The 18,976-nt window shown below is 44.2% G+C and overlaps 1 protein-coding gene across 1 annotated transcript in view; it reads right to left on the bottom strand.

Annotated features, from left to right (window-relative positions):
- Positions 1-18,976, bottom strand: part of PTBP3 (polypyrimidine tract binding protein 3) — a 634,697-nt gene that overhangs the window by 49,684 nt on the left and 566,037 nt on the right. Inside the window, exons 11-12 of the mRNA XM_078676642.1 lie at positions 14,561-14,653; positions 12,792-13,008 (exon numbers count right to left, since the gene is read on the bottom strand). Of these exons, the coding sequence (XP_078532768.1) occupies positions 12,792-13,008; positions 14,561-14,653 (310 nt within the window). The remainder of the gene's footprint in view (positions 1-12,791; positions 13,009-14,560; positions 14,654-18,976) is intronic.

The following is an 18,976-nucleotide window of genomic DNA, read 5'->3' as shown; positions in this document are numbered from 1 at the left end:
AGTTATAGATGACATATACCCACTCCCCATTGATAGGCACCCCTTCGCCCATGGGCTATTCACACAAACTCTGCCCCCCTCAAGAGCCCAGAGATTGAAATAAATCTGCCATTCAACCATACCATCGTCAATGCAATTATATAGCGAAATGAACATTTTGCATTTTGCAGGACTCCTGCTAGTCCCTTCACCTGAAAGAGCAAAGTTCGCTAAGCCTAAAACATCTTTAATAAATGTATCCCGTAAATATATTTGTAGAATTACCCAGCCCCTGGTGAATATCCGCCATGGACAGTCCCCATAATTTTTACTACACTGATAGATCTCTCACTACGATCTTGTAATATAATCTGGGCACATGCCTGACAGCAACTAACAGTCTTGATACTTTATATACTGGCAGATTCCTTCTGCGAACCTGTAACACAATCTGGGCCTAAGCCCCCCCCTAACCATCATAAGGGGCCACCCCGGACTTCACAACAGCCCGTTTTTTTCATCTCAAGGAGTTCCAGTGTGATTTTACAAACAGAATCAACAAAATTGTCCGTTTAAAATAATTAACACTGAGAACTGATGAGCTTATATGATGGGATTACGTTTTTTTCAATTACGTTTTTTTGCAATATTTGGGCTGATAGCTTCTGACAATTTAGTAGACACGGAAGACAGCCTTCCGTAAAAGCACATCCTTGTTCCATCCCACGCGGCCATTTTAGGTCAGCGCGCTAGTCTTGCAAAGCAGACCTATAATGCGACACCGGCGCTCAGTGGAGCTTATATGATCACACTTCCCCAGACGCGATCATTCTTCAGAGCGGCAATACGGGTAGAAGTAAGGCAATATGATTATGCGGACAATGTGAGTATTAAGACTTTGCCAAAAGTCTCTAAACACTTGGCTCTTGAGACAAGGGCTGATATGTTTGATGTGTGTGTTTTTGCGACGCTAAGGGCGTGGTTTCTCTCTTTTTTCAGAGCGCCGCGGTGAATACCTACCGATTGTCAGCTCATGGGGCATACCACATGCGCCACAGCAGTATGTATCGTTAACTATCCAATTACTTAAGTGTGCCTTTTGGGGATTTTAATGATTCATTCTAAGACCATTACTGGCATTATAAGAGTCGGGTTCCTCGTTTTTAACCCTGTGGGGTGCCGTTGTGTGCATCGAGTTATGAGTGTGTGTGTGTTGAGATGAAACCAGCCCTAAATCACATGGGGCAACACTATGTTCGGGCATAAAACGAACATTCAGGGGATGGCAGATTGAACCATCACTCTGTCCATAAAGTTTTAAGTATATTCTTTATAGAACGGGCAAATGAAAACAACAAGTGGGACTTGTGGCGCCAATAATAATGTGTGCCTAAAGACAAATTACAGCCACAATTGTAAAAATTTGTGCTTTTCTCTCCCTTTTTTCCTTTTTACTTTACAGAGACCATAATCAGGTCATCTTTTTTGAAATTTTTGCTTCCCAGGGGCCAGCTCATGCCCTGAAGCTAAAACTAACAGTGGATTTTTCTGCTAGTTTTTAGGACAATAGGCTTATCATACTTAGCAACTGAGCTTTATTCTAGTAGGGGCCATTAGAAGGTCCTGATGAGTAGGCAGTAGGGGACTGCCTACGAAACATGTAGACCAGGTTGTAGCTAATTGCTCTACCTCAAAACCCCCTTCTTAACGTCCCCAGCTAGGGAAGTGAATAAATTGTTTTTTTCCACTAGCAAGAGGATTATAAGCTTTTTTAATTCCCACACATTACTAGGTCCCTACACTTCACTGACACCACTCACTTTGCACTGTCACATAGCCTTGTCACTATACTAGTGCTCCCGCGTAGTTAGTCAGGTCGCAGCACGCCCCGCCCCGTAGAGGGGCGGGAAGACCCCAATGATGAAGCATGACACTACTGGATTTTTTTAGTGTGTGAGGGTTATTTTAAAAAGCACATTGTGCTCTCATCTTTACCACCCTAAGAGAGAGTTTATTATTATTATTTTTTTCACCACCCACTAAAATAAATATAAAAATTAAATCACCACACATTGATAGAATCTCTTCGTTAATATATTGTCCACAGATTAAAGAATAATTAAGATTGAGTTGATCGATTTGGGTCAAAAACAACAACGTATTACACGTGGTTATTCACACGGTCCTGTTCCAAGATGGCGCAGGGCCAAACTATATGATCCCTATTCAGGATGGCGGACAGTCTTTTTAACCATCGTGGTTGTAAATAGGCTTTAAATATTCAGAATTATAATGGCAAGGTGCCCGCTTTATTTCCCCAATGTTTTTAAGAACGGGTTCCCAAAAGTGTACCAATTAAATAACCGCATTCGCCCTCCATTCCTGGGTGCTAGGAGCACTAGTCCTTTTTTGGTGTTTACCACTCTCACCGCAACGTTCAAGGGTAACGTGCACGGCGGCCGGGCGTTGCTCTGACATACTGTGAGACAACGTGGACACGTTGGGGGAGACTACTGCGATACCCGGTAAGCGCGATTGATAATTTCGTGCTGGTATAGTAAAGTTATTCAAAAGGGGGTGGTGATGGACAGAGAATCTGAATTAAGCAGAACACTCCTACCCAGTCAAAAGATCAGGGCTTGATCCATCACCGTTTTTTAGCTCACTGCACCATCCCAGTTCAGAACCTGGCTACATGCAAATTAGTCTGACCCTGGCCCAGTGCATCATGGGAACAGGGCAGACCAAACTACCAAGCCAATTCTTTACTAGAAAGGAAACAAGCTTCCGGGGACCGGTTTCTGCCATTATAGCCGTCTTCGGCCCGGCTTGCTTGAATCCTGATGGTGCAGTGAGCAAGGGACTCACATCTGAGCATACCCTTCCACACTTGTGGTGGCCAAAACGATTCAAAAGGGGGTGGTGATGGACAGAGTATCTGAATTAAGCAGAACACTCCTACCCAGTCAAAAGATCAGGGCTTGATCCATCACCGTTTTTTTGCTCACTGCACCATCCCAGTTCAGAACCTGGCTACATGCAAATTAGTCTGACCCTGGCCCAGTGCATCATGGGAACAGGGCAGACCAAACTACCAAGCCAATTCTTTACTGGAAAGGAAACAAGCTTCCGGGGACCGGTTTCTGGCATTACAGCCGTCTTCGGCCCGGCTTGCTTGAATCCTGATGGTGCAGTGAGCAAGGGACTCACATCTGGGCATACCCTTCCACACTTGTGGTGGCCAAAACGATTCAAAAGGGGGTGGGGTGATGGACAGAGTATCTGAATTAAGCAGAACACTCCTACCCAGTCAAAAGATCAGGGCTTGATCCATCACCATTTTTTAGCTCACTGCACCATCCCAGTTCAGAACCTGGCTACATGCATATTAGTCTGACCCTGGCCCAGTGCATCATGGGAACAGGGCAGACCAAACTACCAAGCCAATTCTTTACTGGAAAGGAAACAAGCTTCCGGGGACCGGTTTCTGGCATTACAGCCGTCTTCGGTCCGCCTTGCTTGAATCCTGATGGTGCAGTGAGCAAAGGACTCACATCTGAGCATACCCTTCCACACTTGTGGTGGCCAAAACGATTCAAAAGGGGGTGGTGATGGACAGAGTATCTGAATTAAGCAGAACACTCCTACCCAGTCAAAAGATCAGGGCTTGATCCATCACCGTTTTTTAGCTCACTGCACCATCCCAGTTCAGAACCTGGCTACATGCAAATTAGTCTGACCCTGGCCCAGTGCATCATGGGAACAGGGCAGACCAAACTACCAAGCCAATTCTTTACTGGAAAGGAAACAAGCTTCCGGGGACCGGTTTCTGGCATTACAGCCGTCTTCGGCCCGGCTTGCTTGAATCCTGATGGTGCAGTGAGCAAGGGACTCACATCTGAGCATACCCTTCCACACTTGTGGTGGCCAAAACGATTCCAAAGGGGGTGGTGATGGACAGAGTATCTGAATTAAGCAGAACACTGATCTTTTGACTGGGTAGGAGTGTTCTGCTTAATTCAGATACTCTGTCCATCACCACCCCCTTTTCTGAATCGGTATAGTAAAGTTAAGCCGGAACATTAGTGTATTGCCTCTAATGCCGGTTGGGTAATTATTTACTTACAGATGCTGTCTTTAAACACACTGCCGTGACTTCGTTTCTGGAATAATTTTGTTGGAACTATACATGGATACATGGGCAAAAAAGATATCCGGTAAGCATGAATAATAACCTGTATGCTGGCTGAGTAGAGTTAAGATCCAATACCAGCGCATTGTCTCTAATGCTGCTCGGTTATTACTTACTTACAGATACTGGCTGTTGAATCGCAGAGTCCCGACTTTGTTTTTTAATACAATGGGTGAAGACATAAGGAGAAGAAGACCGGTACAGTCGATCTCCTCACTACGCTGTTCGGTGTGGTATCAGCTTATATGAAGTATATAACTATGGCTCCATTATTTTTGCAGGGCTCTGCATCCGACAGTGGCACCCACATATTGAATTGGGCCACATTCTTTAGGACTCCGTAATTGAACCAACGTCATATGCCTAAGGATTAAGCATACACGATACACGGAGTACTAGAAGGTACAATTGGGCAATTTAATACCTCTTCCCTATTACAACCCATGTGGGGTGATGAAGGGACTTAGAGCTATTTGTTATTCTTTACAGCTTGAATTCTGTGACGTGGACTGTGTTCGCTTTTCCATGGAGGGATTCATTTCTCTTTGCAAGTGTTTTTAGGTAAATATTGATATTGTAGTCCCACTATCATTAAGGACTCTCACATTGGGATTAAGTTTTCCCTATTGTGTGATATATTTTATATCTTATTGTTATAGGATTGAACTAATCCTTTTGAACGTGGGAACAAGCACCACTTCATTTCCTGCGAGGGTAAGCAACTTAGATAGATTAGGGTATTACTTTTATATATGTCCTGGCAACAGCTTATAGATTTAAATGTTTTTCGTTGTAGGGTCATCTATGATCCCGGGTTGCCCCTTCAGTTTTGTCCTGAAGAAGACTCGCATGGCCCAGGCTTAAATGACCGACAGACCGAAAAGACGAGTCGAAACGTCGACATTTTTAGTTAAAACCTGGACCAATGTGTTCTTTCTAATATTGATGTGCAAACACCAAATTGACATTGATGTGTCTTGAACATTTAGAAAAAGTTTGACTTAATTTGCTTGGCTTTGGCCAGGTTGAACAGCACGGTTAATTGATTTTCCGGACTGTGATGTACAAATCGTTTTGAATATTTTATGTCACAAATATTTTCTATGAATACCTTTCTTTCTTAATCTCTCACACATTTTTTCACAACTCTTTTTCTATTTGCACGCTCTAATTGGGGCAACCATTGATATTAACTTCGAAAAAGTTCCAAAACATGATTAATTTGTTGACCAGTAGAAAAATGGTTCCTGGTTGGATACTGTTTTTTTGCTGTTGCTTTTTCAAAATGTTTTTGTTGTTTTTCGTAAAAAGATACATATATTGAATAGAGCTGATCCCCTGTGACAAGCTTTTGAAATTGTTGAATTATAAAGGTTACTGATTTATTCAGGTCTCACAAAATATAGAGGTCTCGGACCAATCAGTTTTGATGACGGAATGTTGGCATCTTTGTGCTCACACAGTTTACAGTTGGACCCCTTACGCTGTCTATTTCTTCTAGGGAACGATGGTTCAAAGCAGGACCAGTGATTGTGCTGTTGGCATAACTCTCTCGAAGAAAGAGGAGGCACTAACAGTGTGAAGGGGCTATATGGGTTTTCATGGACACTATGGAAGGACTATGATGTTGTGGATCTCTCTTTGGTTCATGGGAGTTGATGTTTTTACTTAAAGTTTTGTCTTTCGGGCTGCTAGGAAATTTGTTATGTAATAAAGCGAAGAAAGACTTAGCATAATCCTCGCCTCCGTGTCCTTAATAGAAATGAAACTTACCTTTACGGTGCTAGGCACATTTTCACTCTATCCCGCCTGGCAGGAAACGGAGACAGTGTAAAGGAGAAAAAAGGGGAAGTGCACAGAACCAGTACGGTCTAGAGCAGCGGATCTGCACCTTTGGACTTTCGAGGATCCCCAATGAATCACTACTGGAAGACAGGGACCCACTTCTAAGCATTTTAGAAAAATAAGATTTTTTTTATTTGTTCAACTTGAGGCCCACAGAGGTGTTCCTAATCAAAAGGTAATTTAGGACAGCCTGTTGGACTTCTGCTTAAAAACCAGAAGCCCCAAGCCAAGCATGTCTACAAAGTAAAATGCTGGTATTGATACTTCTAGCTGTAGTGTCAGCTGCAACAAGGGCGTATTTAATGGAATTGCTTGAAATTAGTTTTCCTTCCTTAAGTAATTCTTGTCCTCTTTAAATTCTTGTGGGAGAATTTGGAGGAGCCCCTCCATCTCATCCCAGTGTGCTCTAACGTAGCGAGCTAATAGAGGATGGCTATTAGCTAACCTCCATTGGTTTTTTTTTTGCCAGAGGATTCCATTAATTTTGTCTCCTTGTCTGGTGGAGGGGCATCCCCAGTGGTTTGTGAATTTGCTCTAGCATTTGCTACCGCTAAAGAGCCTGTTTATTGACCCTTAATGTATATAGGGTCTGAAGGTGCAGCCTTGTACCTGCTGTCTATTCTAGGTGTGATAATGCGAGCTTTAACAGAGTCTTTAAAAAGGTCATAAGCATGACTAAGAACCCTTTTTGTTTTTTAAGAGGGGTTGTGAAGTGTCCAGAGCTTCTTAAAAAGACAAAGGCTTTTTGGAAACGTGAGGCTTTGCTGGCTGATCAATAATCTTTGTAACAGGCTGTTTTTGCAAAGTTATTTGTTTTGGATAGAGTTTTTCGGACATTGCCTCAAGAACTGGGTGAGTAGGTGATTTCGATCAGACGGCAAAAGTATTGGTTCGAAAGTAAAACATTTCGGTCCAGGAATGGTTTTCGATTTCAGTGCCTAACCCACTTGTTTCCAGATCAATAGTTTTTGTTTCGGTCCGAAGACTTCTGTTTTAGATTTAGAGTCTGATTTGGTGGAGGCTCCTGCTGAAAGCCGATCTTTTGGTGCCAAGCCAGAGGGCGGGCTTCTATAGGTATTTTTGGGGTACGTGCCATGGCCTTTATTTAGTGGCGGCCCTTGAGCAGTTTCATCAGCGGTAAGAGATTTTTACATTTTCGGATCAGGGGCTGAGGTACTCGTAATCTGACGATCTTGAAAGGATTCCACCATTTCTGAATCTTGTTTGGAGTCAGAACTGTGTCTGGAGATGGATTAGTCTTGGGCTGCTGACGCTTCTTCATCTCTTTAGTCTTGCAGCTTCTCTGGAGCGCCCATGTGGCCAGGCGTTCCAGGGAAGCTGTATGATATAATATGGATACTACATGTGTTCTCCAGGGAAGCTGTAAGATATAATCTGGACACTCCATGTGTTGCCCCGGTCATCTGGTAAAAAGTGTGGAGTGTGTCACATCTCGATGACTCATGAGGGAACGCAGAATTGTATGCTTTTATCTCATGCCTAAGTCTGATATAGAGGAAGGTTTCTAATGGAGTGACGCTTTCCTCCCCCAAGAGTGTTTGTCTGTCTTTGAATATGCCCTCCTGATATAGGTCGCCCATAGTATGCAGGCTACGCCCTTTAAGATTATTCCTGCAGGTGGTTTCTTGGGTGACCGGTGCCCAGTGTAAGTATGGGAGAGGGATCAGCAGAGAATACAGTAAGGTACTCCCCACTTTCTTAGTCACTTCTATGCCAGATTCGTGCATGATACGGTCGAGTGGACGGTACCCCCCTCTGGAATACTTGCCCCAAGATAGGCAGCCGATGGTAGCAGTGCCATATATCCTTGTTGGATAGCTAAGTAAGGCATGAATGGCAGAAGATGGAGCCAGTGTATTGCTGGGGAGCTTGAGCACATAGAAAATATAGTACAATAGCAGGTGCCTCAAATCCTCCCCGTGAAAATGGGAGTGTCAGTGTCTGCCAGCTTATTTGGGGTTGTTTGCCTCCCCATGCCGATCTGATGAGCTGTGATGTAATTGCGGACTGGGTGGTAAGGTATGGTAATGAATTAATAGAGCAATTTTGGCCTATACTTTTATATACGACTCTTCCTGCCTGTAGCTACCAGTCCAGGTCCTGTTTCCAGTTGGTAAGTCTCAGTGGGTCCTGAGCCCCCTATAAAGGCACATTTTGGTATGCGTGGGCCACCTGACCTACCCCTTGACTCCTAGCAAAAGGCAGCTTGCGTCTAGTCCCTTTCCAACCTTCTCGAGATCAATGACCTAGAGCAACTCTGTCACTCCCCGACCCATTCCAAAGGAGCTATCCTAGATGCCATAATTACTAGTAAAGATCTAGCCCTCCTATCCAACATTGTTCCCATCGACTGGTCCGACCACCATCTCATACTGTTCTCTATAGCGGTCTCTGCCACTCCCCCGCCCACGAAAACCACTAAACCCTCGAAACTGACCAGAAATTTGAATAATATCCCCCCGGATGTATTGGAATCCAAACTCCATGCCCAACTTCTCGCCATCCCGCCCTCACTTAACGCAAATGAGCTTACAGAACACTACAACAAAGCAGTTATCGAAACCCTAGACCTCCTGGCCCAGCTTAAGCTCAAAAACCAAAGAACCGTTCCTTCCAAATCATGGTTTAATACGGAACTTAACAATGAAAGACGCTCACTGAGACAGACGGAAAGAACATGGAGACTGCACCCTTCCCCCTTGCACCTAGCTCGCCTCAGACTTGCAAGATCCTCTTACAAAAAACACATCTTTAAACAAAAAGCATCCTTTTTCAGAACACAACTTGACCAAGCCAAAAACAGACCCAGAGAACTGTTCAACATTGTTCGCAATCAAACCTCAGCCGCTCCACCTGTACTTATGGCCTCAACGACCAGATGCGAAGAAATAGCCCTCTTTTTCTCTGAAAAAATTGTGAAAATAGAGCAATCCTTCCTGCCGACTCTGACCCCTACCTCCATCCTACACATCCCCCCTACGGCACCTGCTTCCCGCCCACTCCCCCCACCCCCTCCACGACCCTCCATAATACTGATCTCACTCCCCCCTCCTTTCCCTCCACCCTCCAAGATTCTAATCCCCCCAACACTCGCCCTGAAAATAACACCGCTTGGCATAATTTCCAGCCAGTCACTGAAAGAGATGTCTTTGACATCATTGCAAAACTTAAACCCTCCTCCCACACTAAAGACCCCCTCCCTTCTAAACTCGTCCAAAACCTCAAACATATCATCACACCTGCCTGGACCTCGATCATTAACACCTCCCTAGCCACCGGCTGTGTCCCCACCTCCCATCAACTGGGACAAATCACCCCCATTCTTAAAAACTCTACGGCTGACCCTAATGACCTTAACAACCTCCGTCCTATCTCCAACTTGCCCCTCCTCTCGAAAGCCCTTGAAAAATGTGTCCTTCAGCTTGACAGACACATTGAACTTTTTAACTTACTTGACCCCCTCCAATCAGGCTTCAGGAAAGGCTGCAGCACCGAAACCGCCATGCTTAACATTATAGATGACATTCAGCACTCCCTCGACAATGGCGAATCTAGCCTATTGATCCTCCTTGATCTCTCCGCAGCGTTTGATACCGTTAACCACTCTGTTCTTCTCAAAGTCCTTAAAGAACGATTCGGCCTTAATTGCTTGACTCATAATTGGTTTGTCTCATACCTGCAGCACCGCATGATAAAATCCACAATTGCCTTTCGAACCCCTCCCCCATCCCTCTAGGAGTTCCACAAGGATCCATACTATCTCCCTCTCTCTTTAACCTCTTCATGGAACCTCTCACCCTCATTCTCAAACAAGCAGGGATTAACTATCACCTCTACGCTGACGATACACAACTCTACCATAAGATAAAAACCCATGCTGACATCCTCCACCTCAACAACACCCTCATCAAAATTCAAGCCTGGTTCCACTCAAACCATCTCAAACTTAACCCAAAAAAAACTGAAATTATTCTTTTCTCCCCAAAAAACAACCAGCTCCCCATCCAAAAGTGGATCACAGACCTTAAGGCCCTCAACTGCTCCTTGTCCCTAGCCACCTCAGTCAAATCCTTGGGCATCTCCCATGACAACCGCCTAACTCTCAACGTACACATCAACTCTGCCAAAGGAGCCCTCTTTACCCTCCGTAACCTTAAGAAAATTAAGCCCTTCATCCCAATTGAAGACTTTAAACTGGCAGTCCAATCGCATGCTCTATCGCGCATTGATTACGGCAATGCCATCCTCACCGGAATTCCCAAAACCCACCTGGCACCTCTTAAATCTGTGCTCAACCTCGCGGCTAGGCTTATCACGGACTGCAAACAATTTGACCACATCTCTCCCTACCTTAAATCCCTTAAATGGCTCCCCATTGAAGGTAGATCCACATATAAAACCGCCTGCATTACACACAAAATCCTTCACCAAAACACACTGACATACCTCTCCAACAAACTGACCAAAGCAGGCTGCACGCGATCACTGAGAAGCTCCAACACCCTCCTATTTATCCCCCCCCCCCCCTTGAGAAAAATAATTCCACTCAGTCATGCTCCTTTTCAGGCAATGCCCCACTTATTTGGAATGCCCTCCCAAAAGACCTCCACTGTAACCAGTCCTACCCCAGCTTCAAAAAAGAACTCAAACTTCTTCTCCTTAATAAATACTGGGGTTTCTAATCACTGGTAGCCTCGCCCCTCTGCATCACCCCGCCTAGCTGCTCCGCATATGACTTGTGACCACCCGCCTGGCCAACTCTCTTTCCTTCTATCTGATCACCTTACCGCCCCTCCTCATGACCCTCAGTTCTCTTGCATTTGTATATTTAAGTGAGGCTTCCTGCCAAACTGTGACCGCTATTTTGTATTAATCATAGTGTCTAGCAATTATTTTTACTCTCTTATCTAGATGCCATGTATCCTATGTGGACTTGCTCTTTTATTATTCCATTGTCTGTGCTTATACACACTGTACCTGTATGGAAACACCTTGTAAAGCGCTCTGATACTCCTGGGTCCAGCCAGCGCTATATAAAACCTCAAACAAAATAAAATAGTTGTATAGACAGGCCCGTCACCTCTGCATTACGCTGGCCACTCCCGCCCAGTATTGCTGAATTTTAGGACATGCCCAGGTGATATAAAAGAAAGTGCCCACCTCGAGGCATCCCCTGGCACATTGGTCTGAATCGCAACTACCCAACCTGTGTTGGAGAGTTCTGGGAGCAGATGACCTGTGTAGGACTTGAAGTTGGATTAATCTGAACCATGGTCGTATGGCAACTTCCCTGGGGCTCGGAGTAGCTTCCAACCAGTCATCGTCCTCTAGTAGCCCCAAGTCTGATTCCCATGCTTCTCTCAGCAGGCCCAGGGGGACTAGAGGTTGTTCATTAATTTCCGATATGCGAGGGAGAACCTTATAAATCGTGGGGTCGAGTAGCAGTCAGTCCTCCAGCGGCTAGCAGTCGGGCAGCGACTTCCCCTCTGGCACATGGCAGCGTAAGGCATGTCTCAATTGTAGGTAGCGAAACCATTCTCCGTCGGCCATTTGATATTCTCTCTAGAGATCTTCGAAAGTGACCATGGTTCCGCTCCGCCATATATCCCTGATGTTATCTAGGACAGTAAGGATCCATCTACTGCATGGTCATGTTTAGCTTTACCTGCTAAAGGTATTGCTCTGTTATATGCGGACTTGCTCACTTCCCTGCATTATATCCCGATGTATTTTATCTTAGAATCTTTTTTATTACTATCTTGTGAGATTTGGCACAATATGAATTCAGCTTTAAGAAATTGTTTTATAATCACTATAATGCGTTATTGTAACTTGTTATTTTGCACAGTATTCTGAAATGTCAATAATTGTTTTCCCCAATCTTTTATTCGATTAACGATTCAGTGTATCTGAAACTTTTATCACAGTGTTTTCTACTTTTGTATGTTTTCTGGATCCTGAACCCGAAATAAACAGATTTATCGCATCAGAAATAATAAGCAAATTACTCTGATGGAAAACAAAAACAGGGACATTTATGAATAGGTCTTGACCATATTTTTCATCGGAAAAGTTTGGAGTTGAACTTTGAAAGATATGGTTATCTAAATATAAATTTTAACATGGAAGCATCAATCTAAACATCCACGCACCAAAGAAGTAAGATTTAAAATATATATATATATTTTTTTTTCCATGAGCCAACCAATCTTTCGGTTACCTGGATGCTAAGTCCTTAATAGCAGGCAATGGACCACACTGCACATTATATTTATGTAGGAATACCAATTAAATTACATACTTTACAGTTACTAATGACATGTATTAATAGTTGATACCTGTATAATGTACAATACAGACTTCAGTTATATCACACATGCAACCAAGAACTACCAATGAGAACATTGTGCTACAAGTGGTTCAGCCGAACTTCAACCAGCAATACTGCCTCTTTAAATTTAAGATACTAAAGCAAATCTTTCCATTTGAGACACATTCACATTCGTCAGTTAGCAAGACTGGGACCAATACCAGGCTACTTGCTGAATTTTCTAAGAAGTCATTAAAATGTTTCATGAGAACAGACTACTGCCAACCAGTGACGAGAATCACCAGTAGATTTTAAAGTGCTGTAAACACAACAAAATGCCAGTGCTTGGTTTTAATACTGAGAGGAAAAAGGAATGGAAAACATCTGGCTATCTTAAGAATTAGAGCAACGGTTACGTGAAAAGAAAAAAAAAAGCACACGTACGGAATGTTGGAGAGATGTAGAGTTGAGGATGGCGGGAAAATGTTCTGGAAGTTCTTTGAGCCAGGCTTCTTAAAGCGATGAAGAGGACTATTGCTGTAGTCCTTAGTCAACCCTTGGTCTTCATGCCCCTCACGTGGCAGCTGGACAGTCTGATGTTTCGATAGCGTTACACGGAGCACTCTACCGTGAAGGCGCTGCCCATTAAGGTGGCTCATAGCTAGACAACAGAAGGAAAATAGAAATTACATAGGAAGATGAATGGGTGGAAGAAAAACAAGATGACATTTTAAAATTAAAGGCAAAACCATGGTTTTCCAACAGGAACCGGGTCTGACATCTGTGCAGTGTACAGCATGGCTGCAGTTTATGACAAATACTTTGATGTGTTGATGGTCAATAAAAATCTATGGCTTAAAATAGTGGACACATTCTTTGTCAAGTGATTCATCCAGATCAATCGATAATATTCTAGGTTTAAATGTAGGTACTAACGCAGTTCTTTTGCAAATGAGATACAGTCATGCATGAAGAAGGCTGGCATCATTCTGGATAATGTGCTGACTGCCTAGGAAAAAGTAATTCAAGTATCTCAGACGAACAACTCTCCAGTTCATCAGTGACTGAAGCTACCAGCCGATTTGGACGCATTGTTCACAAAATAAATAATATGTTATTTTTATAATGAGGGGGTGGGGAAGAGTGTAAATGTGCCAGCTACAATATATGGATAATGTTATTCCCAACTGCACATTACAAGGATAGCTTAAGTTACCGAGGAGACATGCAACTCAAGCAGATTGGAGGTTGCAATATCCTTTTTAATGTACATCCAGAGAGTATGTTATTCCTTACAATAAACGGAGAGCCCCAAAACCAACAGCTCACTGCCAACTCTTAGCATTTAACCAACACATCCAGATCCGTTTCATTTTTCTGATTCTGGGACCTGGAGTTAATTTCTAAAATTAAAACACTATGCTACAAATCTCAGAATTCAAAGCACCTTGGAACCCACCATTTTTCTTCTTAATGAATGTGTGCCACGGGCTTCCTTATCTCTGCTAAGTTCTGAGTTGCAGGTGGGAACTGGCATACGGCAAATGATTTGGGACTGAACAAAGATGGCCTAGACGTTCACCAACAGCGGAAGTGACAATGCATCCAACCAGCAGCACAAAATAAGGGGAGGTCATCACATCTTTGCAAGCGCCGCCTACCAACGTCCAAGGCAAAAAAGCAGAAGGAGGTGGTACAGATTGCCATGCAGCTAAAAGAAATGGTGTTGCTTAGGAGGGAGATGTACAGTCGCTGCTGGGAGATGAGACCGAACTCACTTCTATGGACGAGGTCACGAAGGGGAAGAAGTAGAGCCCTCAAACCCATTGTCGGGAGGGTGACGTCATTACTCAATTGCAAAAACGTATTATCAGCCAGTTACAATATATAATTATTACAGATGGCTTCTGATGCCATGGAAGTCCTGTAATAAGGAAAATAATGGTGACTAATTGACATTTTCCATTTGTAATGGGAAAGAAAGTTTCAGTCGGGGTTCATTGCAATAGGGTAGGAATCACTGCGGGACAAAGTACACATCGATGCATGAATGTTACAGTACCTTGGGTGAATTGGACCGTCAGATAAATGGATTCTCCTGTGTAAACAAGGCTACCCTCCCCCCCCTCTCTCCAACAACCATTCTGTTACTGGAAGTATGAAATGTGGCCAACACAAAACACGTCTCCTAGTAACTGGGAAAATACACTAACCTAGCTGAGCTTGTGTTGCATCTGCCATCTGCACTAGGGCATTCTCCTTTTTGTTAAATAGGATCTTCACACGGTGCACATCACCATATACACCTGAGGAGAAACAAAAACACAAATATTATTTAAGCGGTGCACTCGTATGCCGCTAACAATGTCAGTTCTAAAAATACATGCTGAAAACATGATTTGCTTTTAAAAAAGTCTAACTAATGTCACTGGGAAGGATATGTAGATGTATCAATAGAGCGGCAAGGATAGAGTAACCTGTGCAGTACATACTTCAAATATTAGTACATGATTCATGATTTGAAAAAGTTCTGAAAATGTCCTGCGCTTAATGTGCACAATGCAAGTAGCATATGTATGCACATACACTAACACTATTCTCACCGTCAAGAAAGGAATATGTTGAGGTGGAATCAAAGGCTGACCTAGGACTGTACAGTAAGAGCTCAATAATTATAATGAATACACTTGGTCTCTAAATGGCTACTACTTTAGATTCAAAATAGGCAGCCCATACAGGTATGTCTAATCTACCTTCATCATGAGTTTCCTAAATTTAGCTGGCTGCAAAACCAAGATCAATTTTTCCCTACCCATGCTCAAACCCTCAAATTACCAGGTCAGCTACCTTCTAGAGTTCTGCTCAGTGCTGCTTTTGCACTCCTGCTGTGTGCTTTTTCAGAATTGTGTCCCCCCTTGTTTTGCTATAGTGCAGTCCAGTGTTTTTGGTTTATTGCCAGAGGTGCCCTCTGTTACCCAAAACAAGACTTCAATTTAGTCACCTTTCTCGGCCATGAACCAGATTTTAACCAGAGGTGCATTGCACAGCCAGAGCCTTGAACTATTTGCCACATGTTGAATTTTCAACCAAGGTACTACGAGGGGACTTCTAAGCCACTTGCAGGTCTAAGCCAAAGGGTTGACATGATGGGAATATCACAGAGGCAGCGAGTCACATTTCTTTCCATCCAAGGTGTTCTGCAAATAACCAAATGTTTTTTGACCGGGGCATCTTTTAGGGCCAACTGTGGGCCTGTGCCAAAGATCAAGTCAGTGCTGTGCAACTGGACCCCCCCCCCCCCCCACCACCATATGGCAATGTTCTGGTTTACCCCAATTTGCTATTGGGCTTTGCACCTGGCTTCATCCTGAGAATCATCAATAGGCCTCTTCAGGACCACATATGGAATTCCACACAAAGCACCCTTGAAAGCAAGAGCCAGCTTTTAATTGAGGAAGCCCTTACATTACACAAGTACTTACCTTGGATAATTAGTGGCTTGCTGGTTGTGCCATAAGAGGTAACAGCAGACTACTCAAAGCACTAGTGTTAGAAATGGGGTTTCTTGTTGGCAGAGGTATGCACCTTGTTCAAGCAGGACCATCATTCTAGTCAGGATAAGCTAGATACACACTAAAAGATAACCTGTGCTCACCCTCTGGTAGATTGGCACAGAGCAGTCAGGCTTATCTAAAGAGACAAGGTGTAAAGTATTTGTGCAACACACAGGAACGATACAAATACCACAAAAATACTCCACACGTTTAGAAAAGTAGAGTATATTCTGAGCAAAACAAGCCCAAAATGACAAAAATCCAATAAGTACAAGTTGAGATATGAATTAAAAAAACAAATACGTGTAAAAATAGCACTTAGAAGCAAACAGTGCTTTAGGGGTTACTTGAGGTCACGCTGTACCGGGGCAAAGTCAACAGTTCAAGTCGACCACGTTGGAGAGCGGGCCGGGTAAAGGAGCTACGCAGGGTGAGGGAACAGAGTAACTGGATCCTGGTCACAGACACAAGATGTGAGTGTTGATGTGTCTATGTCACTCAAGCAGCCTTGGGGATGTGTTGATTTCACACACACATGGATGGATGCGTTAACTGTCGAAGACAAGTGTCAAAGCTGTGATGTGTTGATTCAGAAACCAATGCGCCGGGTTTCTTCACGCTCCAAGGGATGTGTTGCTCTTCCTTCAGTGGTGGCGGCAATGCGGTGGTTGTTGCGGCAATTCCGGCGAAACTGCTTAGGCCCCAAGTGTGATGCAACGATTCTGTTCCCACAACAAGGTCGATGCACCGATTCTACTTCCAGCAGACCGACGATGTGTCGATTTCACTATATCTGGGTCCACTTCCATTTAACCAGGCAGAGGAGCAGGGATAGAGACTTGGATTTCTCTTAGTCTCGACAACAGGAGGTAAGCCAACAAGTCCTTGAAGCACACTTGGATGGGAAGGTAGAGTTCAGCTCTCCTTCAGCAGAGTCAGAGAGCAGCAGGGCAGCACAAGAGAAAAGCAGGCCTTCACCTTCCAGGTCAGCAGTCGAGTAAGGAATCCTTTAAGCAGCACAGCAGCTCTTATGACAGAATTTCAGGTGTAGATTTAGAAGTGTCTGATTTGGTGGGGTTAGAGACCCAGCACTCATACCTAAAGGTGCCTTTGAAGTGGGGGGCGACTTTCAAAGAAGGGTCTTTGAAGTGCACAAGTATCCTTTTAAGTAAGCCCTGGCATTCCTGCGTTTGTGGCTCTCTAGAGGGGATGCACAAGTGTAGCTGTCACCCATACCACACAGGCTGCAAGGCACAGAGCTAAAAGTGCAGATAAATGTCCACTTTCTAAAAGTGGCATTTATTAAACAGTGTTGTTAAATCTAACTTCACCACTAAGGAGGATTTATCAAGGAGAAGTGTGGCGCAAATGGTTAGAGCGGCAGACCCTGATGCAGAGGTCTGGCCCGGGACCAGGGTTCAATACCCGCCTCGGCGGGTCTTGGGCTCAATTTCCTCGGACCCGATAATTCTCGCCTCAGTGCCTATTCTAATTATGGGTCCCACTCTGTGACTCTGGGCAATAGCTTGCTTAATCTCCACAACGGCCCCAAAAGCGCTGGGATGCCTGGTTTCACCCTGGGGGTTCCCAGGAGTGGACACTCACAGGGAAACCAGGAAGGGTTCCTAAGCGGTATACGTACAGCGCCGGGACACTACCTTCGGGAAGTAGCTGTGCGCTCTATAAATATCGGTACATTTACATACATTTACAATACCATTCCAAAGATATAAAACATGAACCTACTACTTCTCTCTAATCGGGAAGTACAACTCATAAGAGCATTAAAGCATTCCCAATGTTAACCTACGAGAGGAGCAGGCCTCACAGTAGAGAAAAAAGTTTGGCTGTTTATCACTACTAGGACATGCAAAACATAGAAGTATATGTCCTAACTTTTACTTACACAGTACCCTGCCCTTAGGGCTACATAGGGCCTACCTTAGGGGTGACTTGTGTGTGATAAAAAGAGAGTTTAAGGCTTGGCACGCAGTTTTAAAGGCCAAGTTGAAGTGGCAGTAAACTGCACACAGGCGCTGCAATGGCAAGCCTGAGACTGGCCATACCATAGCAAAAGCTTCCCTTTCTTCAGCACTCCACCTTTCTTCCCTGGGGAGGAACCTCCTGGAGATGAAGGCTACAGGTTGGTCTTGACCCTCCTCATTAAGTTGCGACATTACTGCCTCTTCACCATGCTATGAGACATCTGTTTGAACAATAAACTCCTGGGAGAAGTCAGGGGCCTTGAGCACAGAATTTGTGCACTTGGCATGCTTAAAGAAGTCAAATGCAGTTTGGCATGCCTCTGTTCAAATCAAATTTCTAGGCTGCTTCTTAGAAGTCAGAGCTGTCAAGGGGGCAACAATGGTGCCATATCCCTTGACAACCCTCCTGAAGTACCCAGTGAATCCCAGAATGCTCTGACTTTCCTCCTCCTCTTCTCCATCTGTCACCAACAACATGGTAAGCTCCAACCTCTTAAAGTGGGGTTTGAGGTGATTGATAAGGAGCACAATGTGGGGTTGCCTAGGGGCCTTTAGATCCATCAGGTAGGAGAGCTCACCCTTTCTCGCAATCACCTCATAGAGCAGAGTCTTACGGTCCTTGTGAACCCTAGGCTCCACCAATATCATTACCCACACTTTCTGCCCAGATGCCAACTCCACAGTGGTAGAATTTATTTATTTTTAAACACATTTTTATTGTCAGGTGGCACATATATTGCAGGGTCCTGTACCCCAGGGACAACCGACAATGGTAGAATTTTGGTCATACCACCGCATCATGACTTCCTGGCTGGCTTCCAAGTTGTCAGAAGCTTGCTTCCACAACTAAGCCATTTGGCTTCTTCTGAAGGCCAGCATGTAGCTCACTACATCCTAGGTAATCTTGCTGGAAGTTTGCTCCCACCCCTCCTTCACTAAACACAGAGGTCCTCTAATAGGGTGCCCATAGAGAAGCTCAAAGGGACTGAAGTCCACTCCCTTCTGTAGTACCTCCCTGTAGGCAAACAGGCATGGCAAGAGGATGTCTCACTACTAAGGGCCTTAAACAGGCCTCTAAACATGCCCTTTA

The sequence above is a fragment of the Lissotriton helveticus genome, chromosome 2_1 (assembly GCF_964261635.1).
Source record: "Lissotriton helveticus chromosome 2_1, aLisHel1.1, whole genome shotgun sequence".
NCBI lineage: Eukaryota > Metazoa > Chordata > Amphibia > Caudata > Salamandridae > Lissotriton > Lissotriton helveticus.
Note: the sequence above shows the minus strand (reverse complement) of the source record. Positions and strands in the feature narration are given on the sequence as shown.